Source organism: Saccoglossus kowalevskii, chromosome 10 (assembly GCF_978046115.1).
Source record: "Saccoglossus kowalevskii chromosome 10, keSacKowa6.1, whole genome shotgun sequence".
NCBI classification, from domain to species: domain Eukaryota; kingdom Metazoa; phylum Hemichordata; class Enteropneusta; family Harrimaniidae; genus Saccoglossus; species Saccoglossus kowalevskii.
In genome coordinates, this window is record NC_140650.1 from 33,190,504 (window position 1) to 33,207,869 (window position 17,366).

Genomic DNA, 17,366 nt, shown 5'->3' on the forward strand with positions numbered 1-17,366 from the left:
TAGTAGTCCCTCACTCCAATAGCGATGGTCGCCGTATACTTGTAGTTCCTCACTCCAATATTGGTGGTCGCCGTATACTAATAGTCCCTCACTCCAATAGCGATGGTCGCCGTATACTTGTAGTTCCTCACTCCAATATTGGTGGTCGCCGTATACTAGTAGTCCCTCACTCCAATAGCGATGGTCGCCGTATACTAGTAGTCCCTCACTCCAATAGTGATGGTCGCCGTATACTAGTAGTCCCTCACTCCAATAGTGATGATCGCCGTTTATTAGTAGTCCCTCACTCCAATAGCGATGGTCGCCGTATACTAGTCGTCCCTCACTCCAATAGTGATGGTCGCCGTTTACTAGTAGTCCCTCACTCCAATAGCGATGGTCGCCGTATACTAGTAGTCCCTCACTCCAATAGCGATGGTCGCCATATACTAGTAGTCCCTCACTCCAATAGCGATGGTCGCCATATACTAGTAGTCCTTCACTCCAATAGCGATGATCGCCGTATACTAGTAGTCCCTCACTCCAATAGCGATGGTCGCCGTATACTAGTAGTCCCTCACTCCAATAGCGATGGTCGCCGTATACTAGTAGTCCCTCACTCCAATAGCGATGATCGCCGTATACTAGTAGTCCCTCACTCCAATAGCGATGGTCGCCATATACTAGTAGTCCTTCACTCCAATAGCGATGATCGCCGTATACTAGTAGTCCCTCACTCCAATAGCGATGGTCACCGTATACTAGTAGTCCCTCACTCCAATAGCGATGATCGCCGTATACTAGTAGTCCTTCACTCCAATAGCGATGATCGCCGTATACGAGGTAACATGCAGCATACGTTCGAATTTTGTGACAACAAAGAATGTATTTTTCAACAATGGTACAATTGTGATCATGTGGGCATTTGAGGAATGAAAAATCCATCTGCATATAATAATTGTTTGTGTTTGTTCCAATCTCTCGCCATTTCCGAATACAGAGTGATTACAGAGACAAAGTGATTATCACCAATATAATTAATTTGATTTCCCAATACATTAGTAGTTTAGTCATCAGTAGCGATTACAATCTACACAGAATACAGGCTGTCAAAGAGCGTCTTTATGATTTGCATCCCTCGCGTGGCATTGAATTGTACTCACGGAAACAAATTCGTTCCTAGCTTTTATTTATAGTGATTTTTTAAACAAAAGACCGATGTAAAAAGCCCGCGTGATAGGACGTCATCCCGCCCGTCTGGTGTGATTATTGTCTGCACGATGTCAAATATTTTGTAGACTTGAATCTCATAGCACGTGATATCTCAATGATTCAGTTGCTTTTACTACTCACACGGAAAAACTGTCAACGAATTGTACCAAAGCGCATGCGCAAAATAGTTAATGTTAAGTTTGTCTTAGATAGACTGCGCACATATAGACAGTTTAAACAAGAGAACTGGTGATGGTTGTAGAACCATAACTGCCTCAGCTCAAAGACTGTTATGTAATACAAGGGAATGTAAAGGGAAATGTATTGTAGTGTTACCTCTGTGTAATTTACAATATATCCGCATTAACCTTCACTATTAAGGACAATATGGGAGTAGAAGCAAGGCTACGCAAATTTGCGAAATAGTAGTTAGTTAGAATTACAAGACATTGTGGGATATAAAGAAGTGGCATATTAACCCAACAAACATACTCGCACATATCCATACATGTCTTATTGTGTGGGGGAAAGCTGTCATGTACACATTCATAATAACTGGAAATGGTTTCACAACAGAAAACAAGTGTTATTGCTGTAAATAATTATGAACAATAAAAACTGAAATTTAGAAAAAAACTATGAACAAAAAATAATGAAAGTCTGTGATTTTCTGCACAGTTTCCAGGACATTATTAACCGAACCATAACATTTATAAAAAGTACAGTGCTGAGATTCACTTCGAGTATATCAGAAGTACAATTGCATACGAGTCGTCAAAACGTACAGTTTGGTGACATAATTCAAATTTTGTATAGTTCAATATGCATACAACCACCCATGTACTAGTACATTTTGACAATAAACCCCTCTTTCATATTGTGCAAATACAAACAAGACATTAAACCTTTCTGACAGTAACATGTAAGCGTTGTATTAACCCGAATGAAAAGTCTTGAGTCACGGCGAATACTTCTATCGAGTCGCCCATTTAAAAATCGCTTCAACTAGCCAAGGCCAATCAATAATGTGCGGGGTCATTAATTAAATAATATTAATTTTATTAACACTTGCACATTCCCCGGAGAGATTGGCAATGGCTATAAATGTTTAAGAAAGAATAAAAGGTTAAAAAAATTAAATAAATAATATAAAATAAAAACATACAAAATACTAAGCTAATACATTACTGTAACAGAGAAAGAAAATATTAAGACTAAATTATTATACAATAAAAAGATAGAAAAAATGCAAAACTTAACTGTGAACGAAAATTGTCACTGGGGTTGCTGTCTTATTTCAAAACACTTCTTTAGGCACCTTGCTACAGGGAGTGTTAGACCACTGTTGTTTAGCAAGGCTATGAATTGTGTCTTTGGTGACAAATTTTGGTTTTTGCCATTTCAAATAAGACATTTCTATCGGGGGTACAACTTTTGCATGACATCATTAGGTGATATTCATCTTCTACTTGATTCTGATCACAAAGGTTACATAATCTATTAGCAAGGGGTATTCCGTTGTGTTTGTCAGTCACAATATTTTGCAGGGTAACAAGGTAGGTTTCTAAAGCAAAATTGTTTTTTTTTAATTCTCTGTATGTTCTTAATTTATTTATATTTCATTTTGGTTTGATTAATTGTCGTTTTGTAATTCACTTTTCCAAGTTGGTATAAATGATGTTTGTATATTTTTATTAATTTGTCCTAATTGCCTTGTTGTTAGAAATTCATTGTTGTCAACCAGGTTATACTGATGTTAATCAAAAGGGAGTCTACCATTTACTATTAATTTCTTAATATTAATAATTTACTATTAAACTCAAAAACATCGTAATGTTATTACTTCTACATCAGGCAACACCAATTAAAACCAACATCGATTTAGAATTACTGTGGTCAATGACATTGACATTTTTTGCTTTTCCATAAAGCAGCAGTTTCCCTTTTTTAATAATCAAAACTACCCTTGATACCCTGGTGAATTATGTCCATTGTTTCACAACAACGACTGTCCCAAGAGATTTTCGTCTTCTCAATTTCTCAAGATAAACGTCCCAGGGTTGTTTTGTTTACTAGAAGAAAATGTCCCTTGACAGCATTACTTGAATTAATTTCCATTGCACAAAAAGCAGCAAATACTCTTACTGAAGCACAGAATTGGCATGATTTTTCCCGGCCATTCACGCAAACTGCAAATCAAGACTTTTACCGCATCCATAGTTGTTGACAGCCGATGGATGATGATGGATGTATTGACATTGTGACGTATGTTGACCCCCGGATTCTGACCTTGCATTCTTGCCACATTTACTTTCATACCCGTTCAATTTCCTTTCCTTATTTCATCCAGATTCCATGATATTTTATATTTAAAACCAACCTTTATTTCACAGTCACTCTAGTTTTCACTTTTCTAAAATTATCTCACTGATCAAAAGATTTTTCACTCGCATCATGCAATCTCCCATAGTACTTCCGCAGACACAGAGGCGATCGCCAACATATCTACAAATAACCTCGCTCTCAGGAGCTGAGGAACAAGAGAACTGGTGATGGCTGTGAGCCATATCTGCCCCAGCACAAAGACTGCTGTGTAATAGAAAGGAATGTAAAGGGAAATGTATTGTAGTGTTACCTCTATGTAATTTACAATATATCTGAATTAACCTTCCCTGTGAAGGACAATGTGGGAGTTGACTTAAATGACTGGTAGAAGCAAGGCTTGGCAAATATTGCACAATAGTAGTTACTAGTAATTAGAATTACCAGTCACGCAGTCCTGTTTTATTGTGTGTGGAGGGGGGCTGCCACAATCATAATAACTGGAAATGGTTTCGGAACGGGAAACTGTTTTATTACTGTAAATATTTATGAACAATAAAAACTGAAATTTAGAAACTGTGACAATAAATAATGAAAATATGTGAACCATGACATTTATAAAGAGCACCGTGCTTAGATTATCTTCGAGTATACCTGAAATATAATCTTATAATCGCATACGAGTCGTCAAAATGTACAGTTTAGTGACACTTTTAATAATTTAATAATTCCATGAGAACATCGCGATTTTCTTTTAACACATGAAACGAAAGTGCATAGGTCAAATTTTTAATACGCATACTAGCACCCGTATATATTTTGACAATAAACCTCGCTTTCACATTGTGCAAATACAAACACGATATTAAACCTTCCTGACAGTAACATGTAACATGTAACTAGGTAATATGACGATAGTGGATCCACAAATTCCAGCAATAATGTTGGACCACGACAAGCTTGTATTCTGGTATACAACTGAACCTAATATTGTAACATGGTCTGCTACAAGAGGTTTAAAAATGCTGTCCATTCTATTTAACGGGTTGCGCTCAAAGGCGTATCTTTACTGTTGGACACTTTCAAAAACAATGTCTCTACAAGTGTTTTATAGACCCGAACGAAAAGTCCTGAGTCACGGCGAATACTTCTACTGAGTCACCCATCTAAAAACGTCATCAACCAGCCTTGGGCAATCATTAAAGCGCGGTAGTCGTCGCGCTGCGCATGTTCGACAGTTGTGTTGATAAACATTGATTTTCTCACAATCCAATGCGCTCTTCAAATGGAAATCACAAGTATGAGGTTTGACCTGGGCGCGACTTGCACTGATACCTTCGATACCTTCCAATCACATGAAAATTACCTAATTACAGCATGGAAACGTGTCAGTTCGTACTCGTTGATCTGCGCTACAGTCAAAGTCGCCATATTTGCTTATATGAGACCCATATATCTCGCACATGCGCAGCGCGACGACTACCGCGCTTTAATGTGCGGGGTATAAATACCCTGGAGAAGTATGTCCATTGTTTCACGAGAACGACTGTCCCAAAGGATTTTCGTCTTCTCAATTTCTCAAGATAAACGTCACAGGGTTCTTGTATTAATTTCTATTGTACAAATATTACCGCATCCATAATTGTTGAAACTTCGCAGCCGCCATGATGGATGTATTGTGACGTATTTTGACCACCTATGATTCTGACCTTGCATTCTGGCTGCATTTACTGCCCTTTCGTACCAGTTCAGTTTCTTTTCATTATTTCATCCATATTTCATGATATTTAATATTGAAAACCAACCTTCATTCCACAGTTACTCTAGTTTTCACTTTTCTGAAATTAATTTACTGATTAAAAGACTTATCACTCCCATCATGCAATCCCCCATAGTACTTCCGCAGACACAGCAACGGTCACAAACATAAATACAAATACAGCTCACTCTCGGGAGCTGAGGAATAAGACTTCTCATTTGAAAAAGACCACTATTAAACCAAGATTTGTGATTTTAAATTAAATTGCAACCCTGTATAAAAATGGAATTTAATTAAACCCAATTAAATTGCAATCTTATATAAAAATGAAATTTAATTAAACTACTTGTATATTAAATTGTCATTCTATATATGGTTGCGTTTTCATTGGGTTTAATTAAATTAAATTCAAGGTAGTAGAAATAGTATCACACACATTGTACATTGATTTATAATGTTTTGCGTAGCTTATGATTAGACAAATGGATAATGATGGCTACCATACTTTATTCTTTCTTTTACCCCAAGCTACACAAACTTAGAGTAAATATTAATAAATCACAAATCGCGGTTTCCTGGTGGTCTTTAACAAATACTTGGACACATTTAGAAGCCTAAGTGAAAAATATAACAATGTTGATATTCCAGAAAAAAAATATCGACACATCTGAGACGAGGCACATTTTTTGTTGAAATGTTTTAAAATCATTTCTCAAAACAGATGAAGAAACAAATATTTTTATTCTGAAAGGCAAAAATAACGAAATAAGAGGCGAATAACTTGAATATCAGGTCTAGTTTTCACTGGAAGCCAGCTTGAAGTAATAGTAGACACCACCTTCCCCTTTCCCAATAACCCCTAAAAATACTAGCCACCCTCCTTTCTTACTAGTGTCTAAATAATCGGCCACGATCCTCCCCTTTCCCGCTAACTCCTAAAAATATTAACCACCCTTATTTGCTCCCAACTAACTCCTAAGAAATAGTCGCTCCTCCTTCAAGTTCCCTACTACTTTCTCGGAAATTGTAGCCACCCTCCTCCCCACTAATTCTACGAATTAATGCCAGGTTTGGTTATTCTGCAGTCAGAATACAGTCATCACAACGACATGGGTCCCATGCGACGTACTGGTAACTATGCCCCAACAACGCGTCAACCACTCTAAATTTATGTCGACCAATTCTGTAGAAGAAAAAAATAGTAGGCATTAATTACACACAATTGAGCCATTATGAACTGGTTATTTTGTACTAGAACATGATTGTAGAATATTATATTCTCTTTCATTTGACACGAAATATGGTAATGACTTCTTTATACACAACATGGCCGTTACAGACAAAATGAACTATTTTTTTATGATTTAAAAAAGTGAATCCGGACCGCCAAACCTCTTTAAAAAAACGACGCCTCATGCTGCTGCAGTTTTTGAAACAAAAAAATAATTTAGTGAATTTCCAGTGTGATAATACAAATCCAGTTATATATAATATGCCAGGGTAATTGCACTCCCATAATGCACTGACTGTATGTGTGCACAGTAACTTGCTCAGTAGTGCTGAGATCGATTTCGGCTCGAGCTAAAATTCGAGCTTGAGGTCGTTGTTCAAACTTGTTTGCATGGCATATTGTAATCGTGGTATAAAACATGTAATCGTGGTATAAAACATGTAATCGTGGTATAAAACATGTAGTATATTACCATTATACCTACAATCAATCTGATTAAAATCTTATGTATTTCATTTTATATATTTATTTTACTTTGATATTTTTTTTTATTTTTTTTTGTTGGCTTTCGCGAACTTCAAAAAATTAATACTAGATCAAAATAAAATAAAATAATTATACAATATATATACAAAAAACAAAACAAAACTAGGATCTTATTTTAATCAGATTGGCTTACAATGCACAATTTTCTGTCACGTGTTTGCTTATCCGTTACATGCGATACTCTAATATGTGATAGTTGGAATGGAGAAAGATTTATTCGATTTAAAATAAGTGCCAAATTTAGCTTGTCAATAAATGATGCTAGCGATAGTCAAATATCCAAAGAAAATGCATCGTTTCAATTAGAAACAGCTCCCTCTGTGGTTATGTTTTGAACTTTCCTGAAATGTTATGTGGCGAGGGGGATAGCTAGTACAGGTTACGAGAAATAATTACGGTATTTTACGTTTTTACAGGAAATAAAATGAAAGTTCCATTTATAATAAAAAAATAGATTTTTACACTTTACAGATAAAGCAAATTCCTGATTACATTTTACGTTTTTATAATATTTTTGATAATTTGAGTTTACGAACCAAAATTGGAAATTATGACATTTAATTTAGAAAATGCTTTATACGCTTACAAAAATTAATATCTTTGTACAAATTACGGACGAATAAAATAGCTGATTACATTTTACACCTTGTCCATCTCTACGAATTTACGTATTTTATTCATTTAAATTTCATTATTACGAAAATAAAAACAATTGATTACAGCTTACGAAAATACCCCTTGCCGACCTACATATAGTTATCAGATCATTTTTTAATTAGTCGAAATACAGTCACTACATACATTCTCAAAATAAGTAGCCCTTTATAAACAGTATAGAGGTAAATCAGGTGACATTCTATTCATTTTTGACATTACTTAATATTTTGACAATAGTTATCCATTAAACTAGCAACATGGATATTTAGAGCCAGTTGAGTTGTTACCGTAGCAACAAGTCGAGTACTTATGAGAAGTTTTATGATGATGCTTTGTTTCAACCGAAACTATAGAAAAAATTGTAATATACTAATATACCAAATTCTGTTCTTGTGGAAATGTTATCAGAAAAGTTGCTGGCTGATGATGCTGGTTAATATTTCTTAGAATTCGTGGGAAGAAGGGGTGGCTACTATTTCTTAAGAGTTAGTGGGAAAGGATGGATGGCTATTATTTCATTTTACAATATCGCAACAAAGGAATACTGCTATGCATAATGTCAACTACGTTTCTATTTCATGATGAATCATACCATATTTTTTTGAGATGTATTTAATAATGTTACCCACAGTTCCCTTGTAAATAATAATTATTTGCGCAGCAACCGAATAAGCGAACATGCAATATTAACGGTGTTTTGTTGTTTATTTCATTTACTCTTGTAGTGCAGATGGTGCCACCAGGTGTAATAATTGCAGGAATAGGTGAAGAGGTCACCTTCGAGTGTCAAGCATCGCTGAGTGGCGGAAGTGCGGACGTTCAAGTCGATTATACTGTCTTCCATCCGCCATTCCCCGTTGGCGAAGTCGAAAATAGTGAGCTTTTGGTCATGACTGATATCAGGGATAATGGCATGTCTATTGTACGATTCCGGATTACAAGCATGGAGGCGCAAAAATCAGGACGATATATTTGCGAAGTGCCCTCAACGGGGGAAACCGTATCCGCTGTATTGGTGTCTCCGATGGGTATGTTCATACGTTCTCATCCCGAATACTCAAGATGCTGGGATGTTCCACCAGTACTGCCGGTACCCAAGCTCTCGAGAAAAATAGTAAAAATGTTAAATTAGATTTATGACGGTTTTGTATGCGGAATTTTTTTCATTTTCAAGAATTATTTTCACATACAGGTGCTGAAACATAATCCAGACGGAATAATGATGGTAACCCATTTCAAAACATTTTGACTCAAAAGTCGATCAGCATTGTTCGGCACACTCCTACTTTTCCAGTGAATGTACCATGGGGTCTCATAATATTCATAACTTTCTAACGCACGATTTTCTTATCAAAGAGTTAAATGAAATCACGTGTATTAACTTTATTTTTCTTTCTTTTCTCAATCCAACTACCAGCCCTCGCGAATCCGAATGGAATTTTCGTAGCACAGCCTGGCGACACCGTCACTTTAACCTGCCTCGCCAGCAACTACACGTCACTTGAAGCTAGCTTTGCGCGTGACGCAAGCTTCTCCAATTTCTGGCCCGTGACTTCGTCTTACAGACGCCGCCGACGTTCAGTACGCACGACAAGGAACGTGAATACTGATGAACTGAATCTGTACACCAGTATTACAAAGGTCATGGACAATGTGGGTCAAGCTGATATGGGTAGATACGTATGCCAAAGTACAAACACAGAAGATATGAACGCCAAAGACACAGTGGACTTGATTGTACTGGAAGGTAAATATCAGGGTATAACAATCTGGGGATAGTTATATTTGTTGCATTTGCAATTTACAATTGACATTCGGCATGCGATCACAAATAATAAGATTGTATTCACAAATTTAGTTCTGGTGTTCACTCTTGATTTTAACCGTAACTCTAAACACCATCCGTCCTCACATACTCACATACTAACAAACTAATTATCCTCCAATGTCTGTAGAGTTCAAAATGCAATCGCCCTATCAGTTAATGTGTTACTAATGACCAACACTGCAAGCTTTGGCTGATAAAAGATATTTCGTTCAACTCAAGGCAGTGAGTCTCATGAATGTTTACAATGATGATCATAATTGTAAACACATGATATTGAAAAATATATTCACAGATTAGCATATATCCAGTTTAACTAATTCGGGGGATTTAGCAAGAAATGAGTTACGTACAGATGTCATTCAGAACCCTTCTACAAACAGTTTGACATGCACGTAAACTCACAGCTAATCATGCCATTGGTCGAGTACAGAGTGCATTAGTTAAAATGATTTGTATAAACAGTAATTTTTATTTTGAAGTGTGTACAATGGAAGTTCATTCTGGGTGTAAAATTGATACAAATCAACTACTAGTATGTTACAAAGTGTCGATGTATACAATATCTCCATGTAGAACATTTTTATACTCATATTGTACTCAAAATGCATTTACACAGTGTTCGTTTCGCATTAAGAACATAATATTTAATTCAATTTGATGCAATTATTGTTTCCACTATTTTGTGTGTCCATCATGAGATGTAGGTGTGTGTAAATATTCAGAGTATATTGGGCGGGTAAATTGTAATTTAAGCTTGTGTGATTTACATTGTGGTGTTATATGCGGTAACCTACACTTTCTCGTGGTATTTCATTTTTGATCAGAGTCTTGAAAATTGATGGTTCCCTCGTGCAATTTTACCATATCTATAAACCCACACTTTATCGTAGTGTTTCTAACACTAAAAGTACAGCCAATCCAATTGGTGACGTACCAAAGAGTTCACTAGATCCTCAACGTGTTGATTATTAACACCTAAGGCACGGTCTCCTGAGTCTATAATTGGGGTTATCGAAACAATGAAATAAATGGTTTATACATATGCAAATTAGCTATTTATAAGCACACATTATTTTCAGAAAGTGATTTAATATTTTGCGCCTCGGAGGTATGTGTGTTTCAACCAATATTGACAATGGACAATTTGTGGTTTGGTACAAGAATAACGCTCAAAAAATGAAGAATGTAATTAGTTAGCCGTGTAGCCAACTATTTCTGATGATATCAAGTTTAACTAATTTGCAAGAAATCTGCAAGAAATGAGTTACATACGTACATCTGTCATTCAGACCCTTTCTACAAACAATTTACATGTATCTACATGTTTATTTAGAGACTGTTCTAAATCAAAATATATAACAATATCTACTAAGGTTCCTCACAAGACATGATACAATGTCAGGTTCACCTTCGCATTTAATGTATCCCCACATCTACAAATAGTGTGTCTACTTCTGTTCCATAGCACAGTCGTCTGGAGACGTGTATCCTGAAGTTGGGGATACCGTCATTCTCAATTGCTGGGTGAAAGAAGTCAGACAGAGTCAGCAGCGAGTTAACTGGTACTTCAGCGATACCTGGCTAAACAAAGAGAAAGGCTACTACTATGATCTCGACCAAGATGACGTATTTGATATAATGATATTTGGACAGACACTTAGCATATTAAATGTCACAAAGTCACGCTCCGGAACATATACATGCAAAGTTGCCATAACAATAGAAGATCAAGACTACTGGGCGTCGCCGAAGTATCTCTTTGTTGATGGTAAGTATTGTCTCGATTCTATAGACTAGACTAGACTAGACTAGACTAGACTAGACTAGACTAGACTAGACTAGACTGCACTGCACTGCACTGCACTACACTATGATGACCGCGCTTATGTCGTCAAAAGTAAAAGTGCGGTGCGAGTGTTCAGAAAGTCCGCAAGACGGTAAAACAATAACTACAGAAAAATACTGATAAGCAAAGCAAAAATTTGTTAGTTTGTCAACTTTCCATTTATTTATTTATTTATTTATTTATTTATTTATTTATTTATTTATTTATTTATTTATTTATTTATTTATTGCCGTTTTAGTTGTGTTGACTGAATTGAAGTGTATTTAATTATTTCAAAACTACAAAACACTGACAACGTCTATGCCAGCTCAAAGCAATGGCTACCCTTTCTAATGTATGATTGTAGATGTGGGTTGATGTATTTCACTTTATTTGTGAAACCAATTGAGTCTACGGGAAATATGAATTCCACTTGTTGTAATTATGTTTTATGTGAAATTTACATCTATCAGCAACTTAAGTGGATGCGGTTACTAATTTCTAATTGAAAGAAAACAAAAAAGGCAGTAATCGACACCCATGTTTGTGTAGTTTGTTAAGAAAGCAAGAATTGTCATATTTACTTCCAAATTCGTCGAATAAAATAAAAATATGGCAATGCTCGGAAATTATTTTTTCTACAAACACGGTAGTATAAAGCTATAACGTTTTACTGGTCACAAGCCGAGTCTAAAAACGAATATATCACAACGAGGCGGAACATGGGACATAAGCCAGCCAAACAGTACGTTAAATGTTGAACACTGCATACGAATGAGACATTTTTGTCATTGTGTACAGATCGATGAGCTGGCTGGAAAAACAATGATTAAAAACAGCTAATCTACGTGATCGATGTATATAACAAAGACACACTTAGTGTTCTAAGAAGTCTAACCATACCAAACTTGGTAGCCATTTCGTTTATACAATACGATGTCATGTAACAGCCTTATTTCTTGCAAAATACCCATATTTCGATTTGTATCTTCTCAGTTCACGGGGGACCAGCCGGACCAGTCAGCGCTCATCCGGCTCTCACAGACTTATCTGCTAATAGTATTTCTGCTCCACCAGATACTTCAGCTGCCACAAGTAAGTACTTATATAGGGCAATGCATGTGTAGACTTCAATCGTTCAGGCAGTGTACTAGAGTGAAAGGTCAAATGTATGAAGGATGGACGACTGAATTACAACACGTCACCCACAACTGCAGTTGGGACTGGACATACATATGCTGTACTATAAATTCACACTGCATGACAAACCAACCTATAAATATGTATGGTGACACTTCAAACATGACAAGCAGATAATCCACAGTCAGCTGGCGCACACGTGATAATAAAATAAATCCGATATTTACTATATGGGTGCCGCCATCTTGAATGACGCATAAAACTAAATTAAAGACAAGTTGTAAAACGCGTTTTTCAGATTCCTACAAATCAAGACAAAAATACCAATGTTTCACAAAAATACCGTCCGTTGGGGTTATATTAAGCCAACCGATAACAAAATTCGGCCTAATTCGTCGTTTTTGTGTGGAAAAATCCCTTGCATACGAACACCTAATTACGCGAAGAACCTAGAACACTAAGCCGGGGTATTTAAAACTAAAAATTGGCATTCCAGCTCAGCAGCCAATCAGCGACGGCCTAACGTTTAGATGACAATTTCGGTTTCAAATACCCCGGCTTAGTGTTCTAGGCAATAATTGGAACAGCGTATATTTCATGGAAATGATTGTGTCAATAATATTCATACAAGATTCGTCAGTAATCCCGCGAGATCTATTTTGATATAGTCGGTGATGAGAACGAAAACGCCGTCGTGTTCGCAAATACACCACCATTTTACAATTACGTCACTCCCATTTTTGATTACTTGTTGTGTGGCAGTTAATTAGACGTTAAAGCGCGGTGGTCGTCGCGCAGCGCGTGTTTGAATTTCATGTAAACAAACAACGTAATTACACGTGTTGTGTACGTCGCTATGAGTCCCACATCGTCGACCGCCGCCCTTTAATATGATCTGAACAGACGGTAATTACAACAAGAAACAGTTGAAATATTACTGTATATTCTTTGTTATTTGTGTCTGTAACTTTTAATGGTATATAGAGAGGATATCTCTTGGGTAACCCTCAGCCTACAAGATATTGTAGGTTAACGAATTCGATATCCTATGTATCCATTTCGCGGCTTCTACGACTATTCATTCACGCTCATTTGCATAACTGACATCACTTCAAAGACGTAATGTTCTTAAAAATATTAAAAGTTAACATTGTTATTTCACTATATCTAAAAAATACCATATACAAAACACCGCCTGTGTAAACCCCTGGGTAGGGAGAGCCTTTACTTTGATTTACTTTGATTTATTTACTGTATTTTTATTACTTTCTCAGGCTGATTTTTTTTGTGGTTATTAAATTTGTAGTTATGTTTAGTTGCATTACTTATATTTTATTTTACACTATCTTTACCTTACTGTATTCACAACAGATTACAGTTGCGTAATAATAAACTAAACTATATGTACGTTTTAGCCAGTATCTTAAAATATCGAACATATCACGTTACTATAATCCTTTGTAATAATTTAATAAATAATAGGTAAAACCACCAACATCTTATTTGGCGTATTTTGTGACAGTCAGCCAGGTCAGAGGTCAATTTGCTTGCATAGACTAATCAAATGTAGAAAGGTGTTACATATGTACTACGGTATTCATAATTATAATCTTGTTCAATGGTATTGGCATTGACTGCAAAAATATGCAAATAAATAACAGAGTTCTTTCTAAAGTTGTCTTGGCAGTTACTGCGCAGCTCATATTGACACAGTGCATTTCGACACTTTGCATGTATTGTATAATGTTATGGTTATGTATTTTTAATAACAAAACATCCAGGACAATTGTCTTGTCCGAACACGATTATCACGAGCCATGTAATAACTAAGCAAATTAGTCACGTGTTCATTTATTCAAATACATGTTCATTCACTGACATCACATTGTTCACAAATATGTGATAGGTATTTTTTTGATGTTTGAAAACCTTTCACTTAGGTAACCGGGATTCGATTGTTCTCCACGCTGGACTCACAAAAAAAACACAAGCTCCATTCATGTCCAAAACGATTCTCTGCTTGTCTCCAGCTTTTCACTCCTTAACCAATTACAATCAGTATAAGAGACTCCAAGGCCTTGCCTTCAAACAAACAACCAATCACATGAAAGTTTTACACATCATAATCAATTGATTAATCGTCAATCTATTAAGAAAACCACTATCATATTGTCAACGCTAATTTATATTTATGGGTTTAATAGTCTTGCAATAACATTCCACAAAGATACCGCATGAGTTTAGAATCGCAAACAACATTAGTTTAGAATTACGACCACCGTACTGTAATCTTTAAAAAGTTGCAAACTCATGAGATGTCTCGGCTGATTTCGACTAGTTCGCCATCTGGCCTCATCATTAACCTTTATCAGTTTTTTAACCTTTATCAGTAGATGTCATGGCAACCACTATTAAGCTGAAATATAAATCATGACAAATAACGAATGTGTCTGTTTTTCCCTTCAGTGTCGACGTGGGATGTATGGATATCGAGCATCCAGATTGGTGTGATATGGTATTTCTCGCCAACGAATGTGTTTGTTACCTCTCTCTGACCGATGTTGACGATTTCGCTCGGGAACACAGTGCCATAAATTGAGTAAAATATGGTAAAACGCGTTTGTATTACTTCGGAAGGACTGGCTCCTCCACCGCAAAAGCTGCAATGAAATGATCCCGAATTATATATCATATACTGTCAATGGAGATATTAATACTATGGCCCAATGAACTTTTTTCTCAAGGAAGTTATATTTTAAGCTTGTTCATTTATTTATTAATTATGAATTTTAAATCCATCTATGCATTGTTTATTTAATATTGATGTCCTTGCAACGTTTTATTTTGTATAATCCCGAACTATGAAGCAGATATCTATACCGTAACACATTAATACCGTATAGAAGTTCCAAGTTCGAATACTTAAGTGGCGCAAATGCTACTCTCGCCTTGTATGGAATAAAGAGAAACGTTGTTGTTTTTTCTATAAAATTAGTTAAAATCAAGTTTATCATCTAGATTGTGTTTTATGTGAATAGTTTAAACGAATTCCTGTATGATTGTTTGCGTCAAATAAATGGTGCAATGTTGTCACAATGTAAACATGGAATTTAGATTTAGGATTTACTATTAAAAACTCTGGGGAAAGAATGTGGGACTACTGCTCACGTTATGTTTTCCTTCGCCTAGTTTTGAATTACATTGTTGCAATGTTTTTGTTCATCTCTGCAAATATATGTCGTTTTTTTTTTTATAAATTTTCGTTCTCATATTTTTTTACTGTGCAGCTTATTTTTTTTTCAACTTCCGACATCTCCCTAAAACATTCCAATGGCCAACCCTTTATGTGTATAAGCACTACAATGAATAGGTCTTGACTAACGAAAGAAAACAGCTATGATGATATTGTAACTTTTTGTTTTGTTCAGAACGTAAATATACATTGGTAGTTTGACAAATAATTGTTGATTTGTTGGCATGCGTGTAGTTAGTTAGTTATTTAGTTAGTGTAGATTAATATCTAGATTAATATCTGCACCATATCTAATAACAATGAGGTTATTACGAGAATACCTCAAAGTATGCACGACAGAACAGCTACTTTGAGGTATTCTCGTAATAACCTCATTATTATATTTTCCTTCCAATGATACACCAAAATCGAAATCCAAAATGTTTAGAACAGAATCAGCAAACTTCTTTGTGTGGAGCCCGGGGTCACTCTATATGTAGTTACTACCCCATGTGCGTTCCAAATTCAGCGGGAAAGGGCCCCCTTCAAAATGCCAATGTCTGTAATAGGCCCCCAGAAATACACTCACAGTGTTGATTCGCCTGCTGTAGGCCCCCTCTTGCAACAACCACTCCCATACACCATCCTAGGCCCCGAATTGGCGGACTCATAAAATAACGAATGACACCAACTGGAGTAAAAAGCGTTAAAAGTTACATACACAGCAACCATACGTAGCTTGTTTGAGTTTATCACACTCCACTTGAGTGCAAAAAACGCCGGGTAGAGAATTCTCGCAATAGGAAGTAGGATGTTCTCAATATGAGTCTGCAATAAGAGGTGTTTTATTTCTTCAATATGTCTGCTCTAGGGGGTACTAAATTTACATTGCCTATTATGTTTTAGCAAGAATGCACATGGTGTAAAGTTTTAATATATATTAATGACCTCCGGGATGTAGAGTCCGGTCAAACTCTGGTGGCAGCCATGTTTGTTTTTTATTATTAGAGGACGCTTACGCGCGTAATCATTCCATATTTGGCATTCGCATTTCCTAATATGGCAGGATGAAAATACCCCGTAAAATACCGCACAATTACGGTACGCTGTAACTTATGACGTTACGGTGACAGATGTATAATAAGAACATATACTCTTAAACAGCATATGATATAAAAACTTCGTCAATTTGTAACCCGGGCTTTATTACCAAACGCTTCAGCGTGGTATTAAGAGTTTGTTTTCAGGGGTAGGTGATACCAAGAAGGAAAATGGTTGCATATATGGGGGTAATTCCTCAAATTGCAATAGAGAGGGTTTAGGCCGAAATACAATATATAGTATTTTCCAATCTGATTAAAATCTGATGTAATGTACGGGCTTTTATTATTTTTGCTATAATCCTATTTTAAAATATTGTTTTATTACTTTTATTATTGATGCCTTTTTATTTTATTATTTTACATTGATTTTGTGATTTTTTTTTTAATTCCGCCCTACATACATCTGATCCGACGCCTATGTTCAAATCTCGCGTAAGTAACAGCCAATCCGAGCCCTCCTTTTATACAGGCTGTCGGTTGCTTACTTTTCAGTGTAGCGATACTCTACGGGAAATCTTTCTGTACATTATAT

The 17,366-nt window shown here is 36.0% G+C and overlaps 1 protein-coding gene across 1 annotated transcript in view; it reads left to right on the forward strand.

Annotated features, from left to right (window-relative positions):
• LOC100366752 (uncharacterized) overlaps window positions 1-15,504 on the forward strand; it is a 43,842-nt gene extending 28,338 nt beyond the window's left edge. Inside the window, exons 2-6 of the mRNA XM_002734017.4 lie at window positions 8,432-8,734; window positions 9,124-9,453; window positions 11,000-11,302; window positions 12,356-12,454; window positions 14,966-15,504. Of these exons, the coding sequence (XP_002734063.2) occupies window positions 8,432-8,734; window positions 9,124-9,453; window positions 11,000-11,302; window positions 12,356-12,454; window positions 14,966-15,054 (1,124 nt within the window). The 3' untranslated portion in view covers window positions 15,055-15,504. The remainder of the gene's footprint in view (window positions 1-8,431; window positions 8,735-9,123; window positions 9,454-10,999; window positions 11,303-12,355; window positions 12,455-14,965) is intronic.
• The last annotated feature ends 1,862 nt before the right edge of the window (window positions 15,505-17,366 follow it).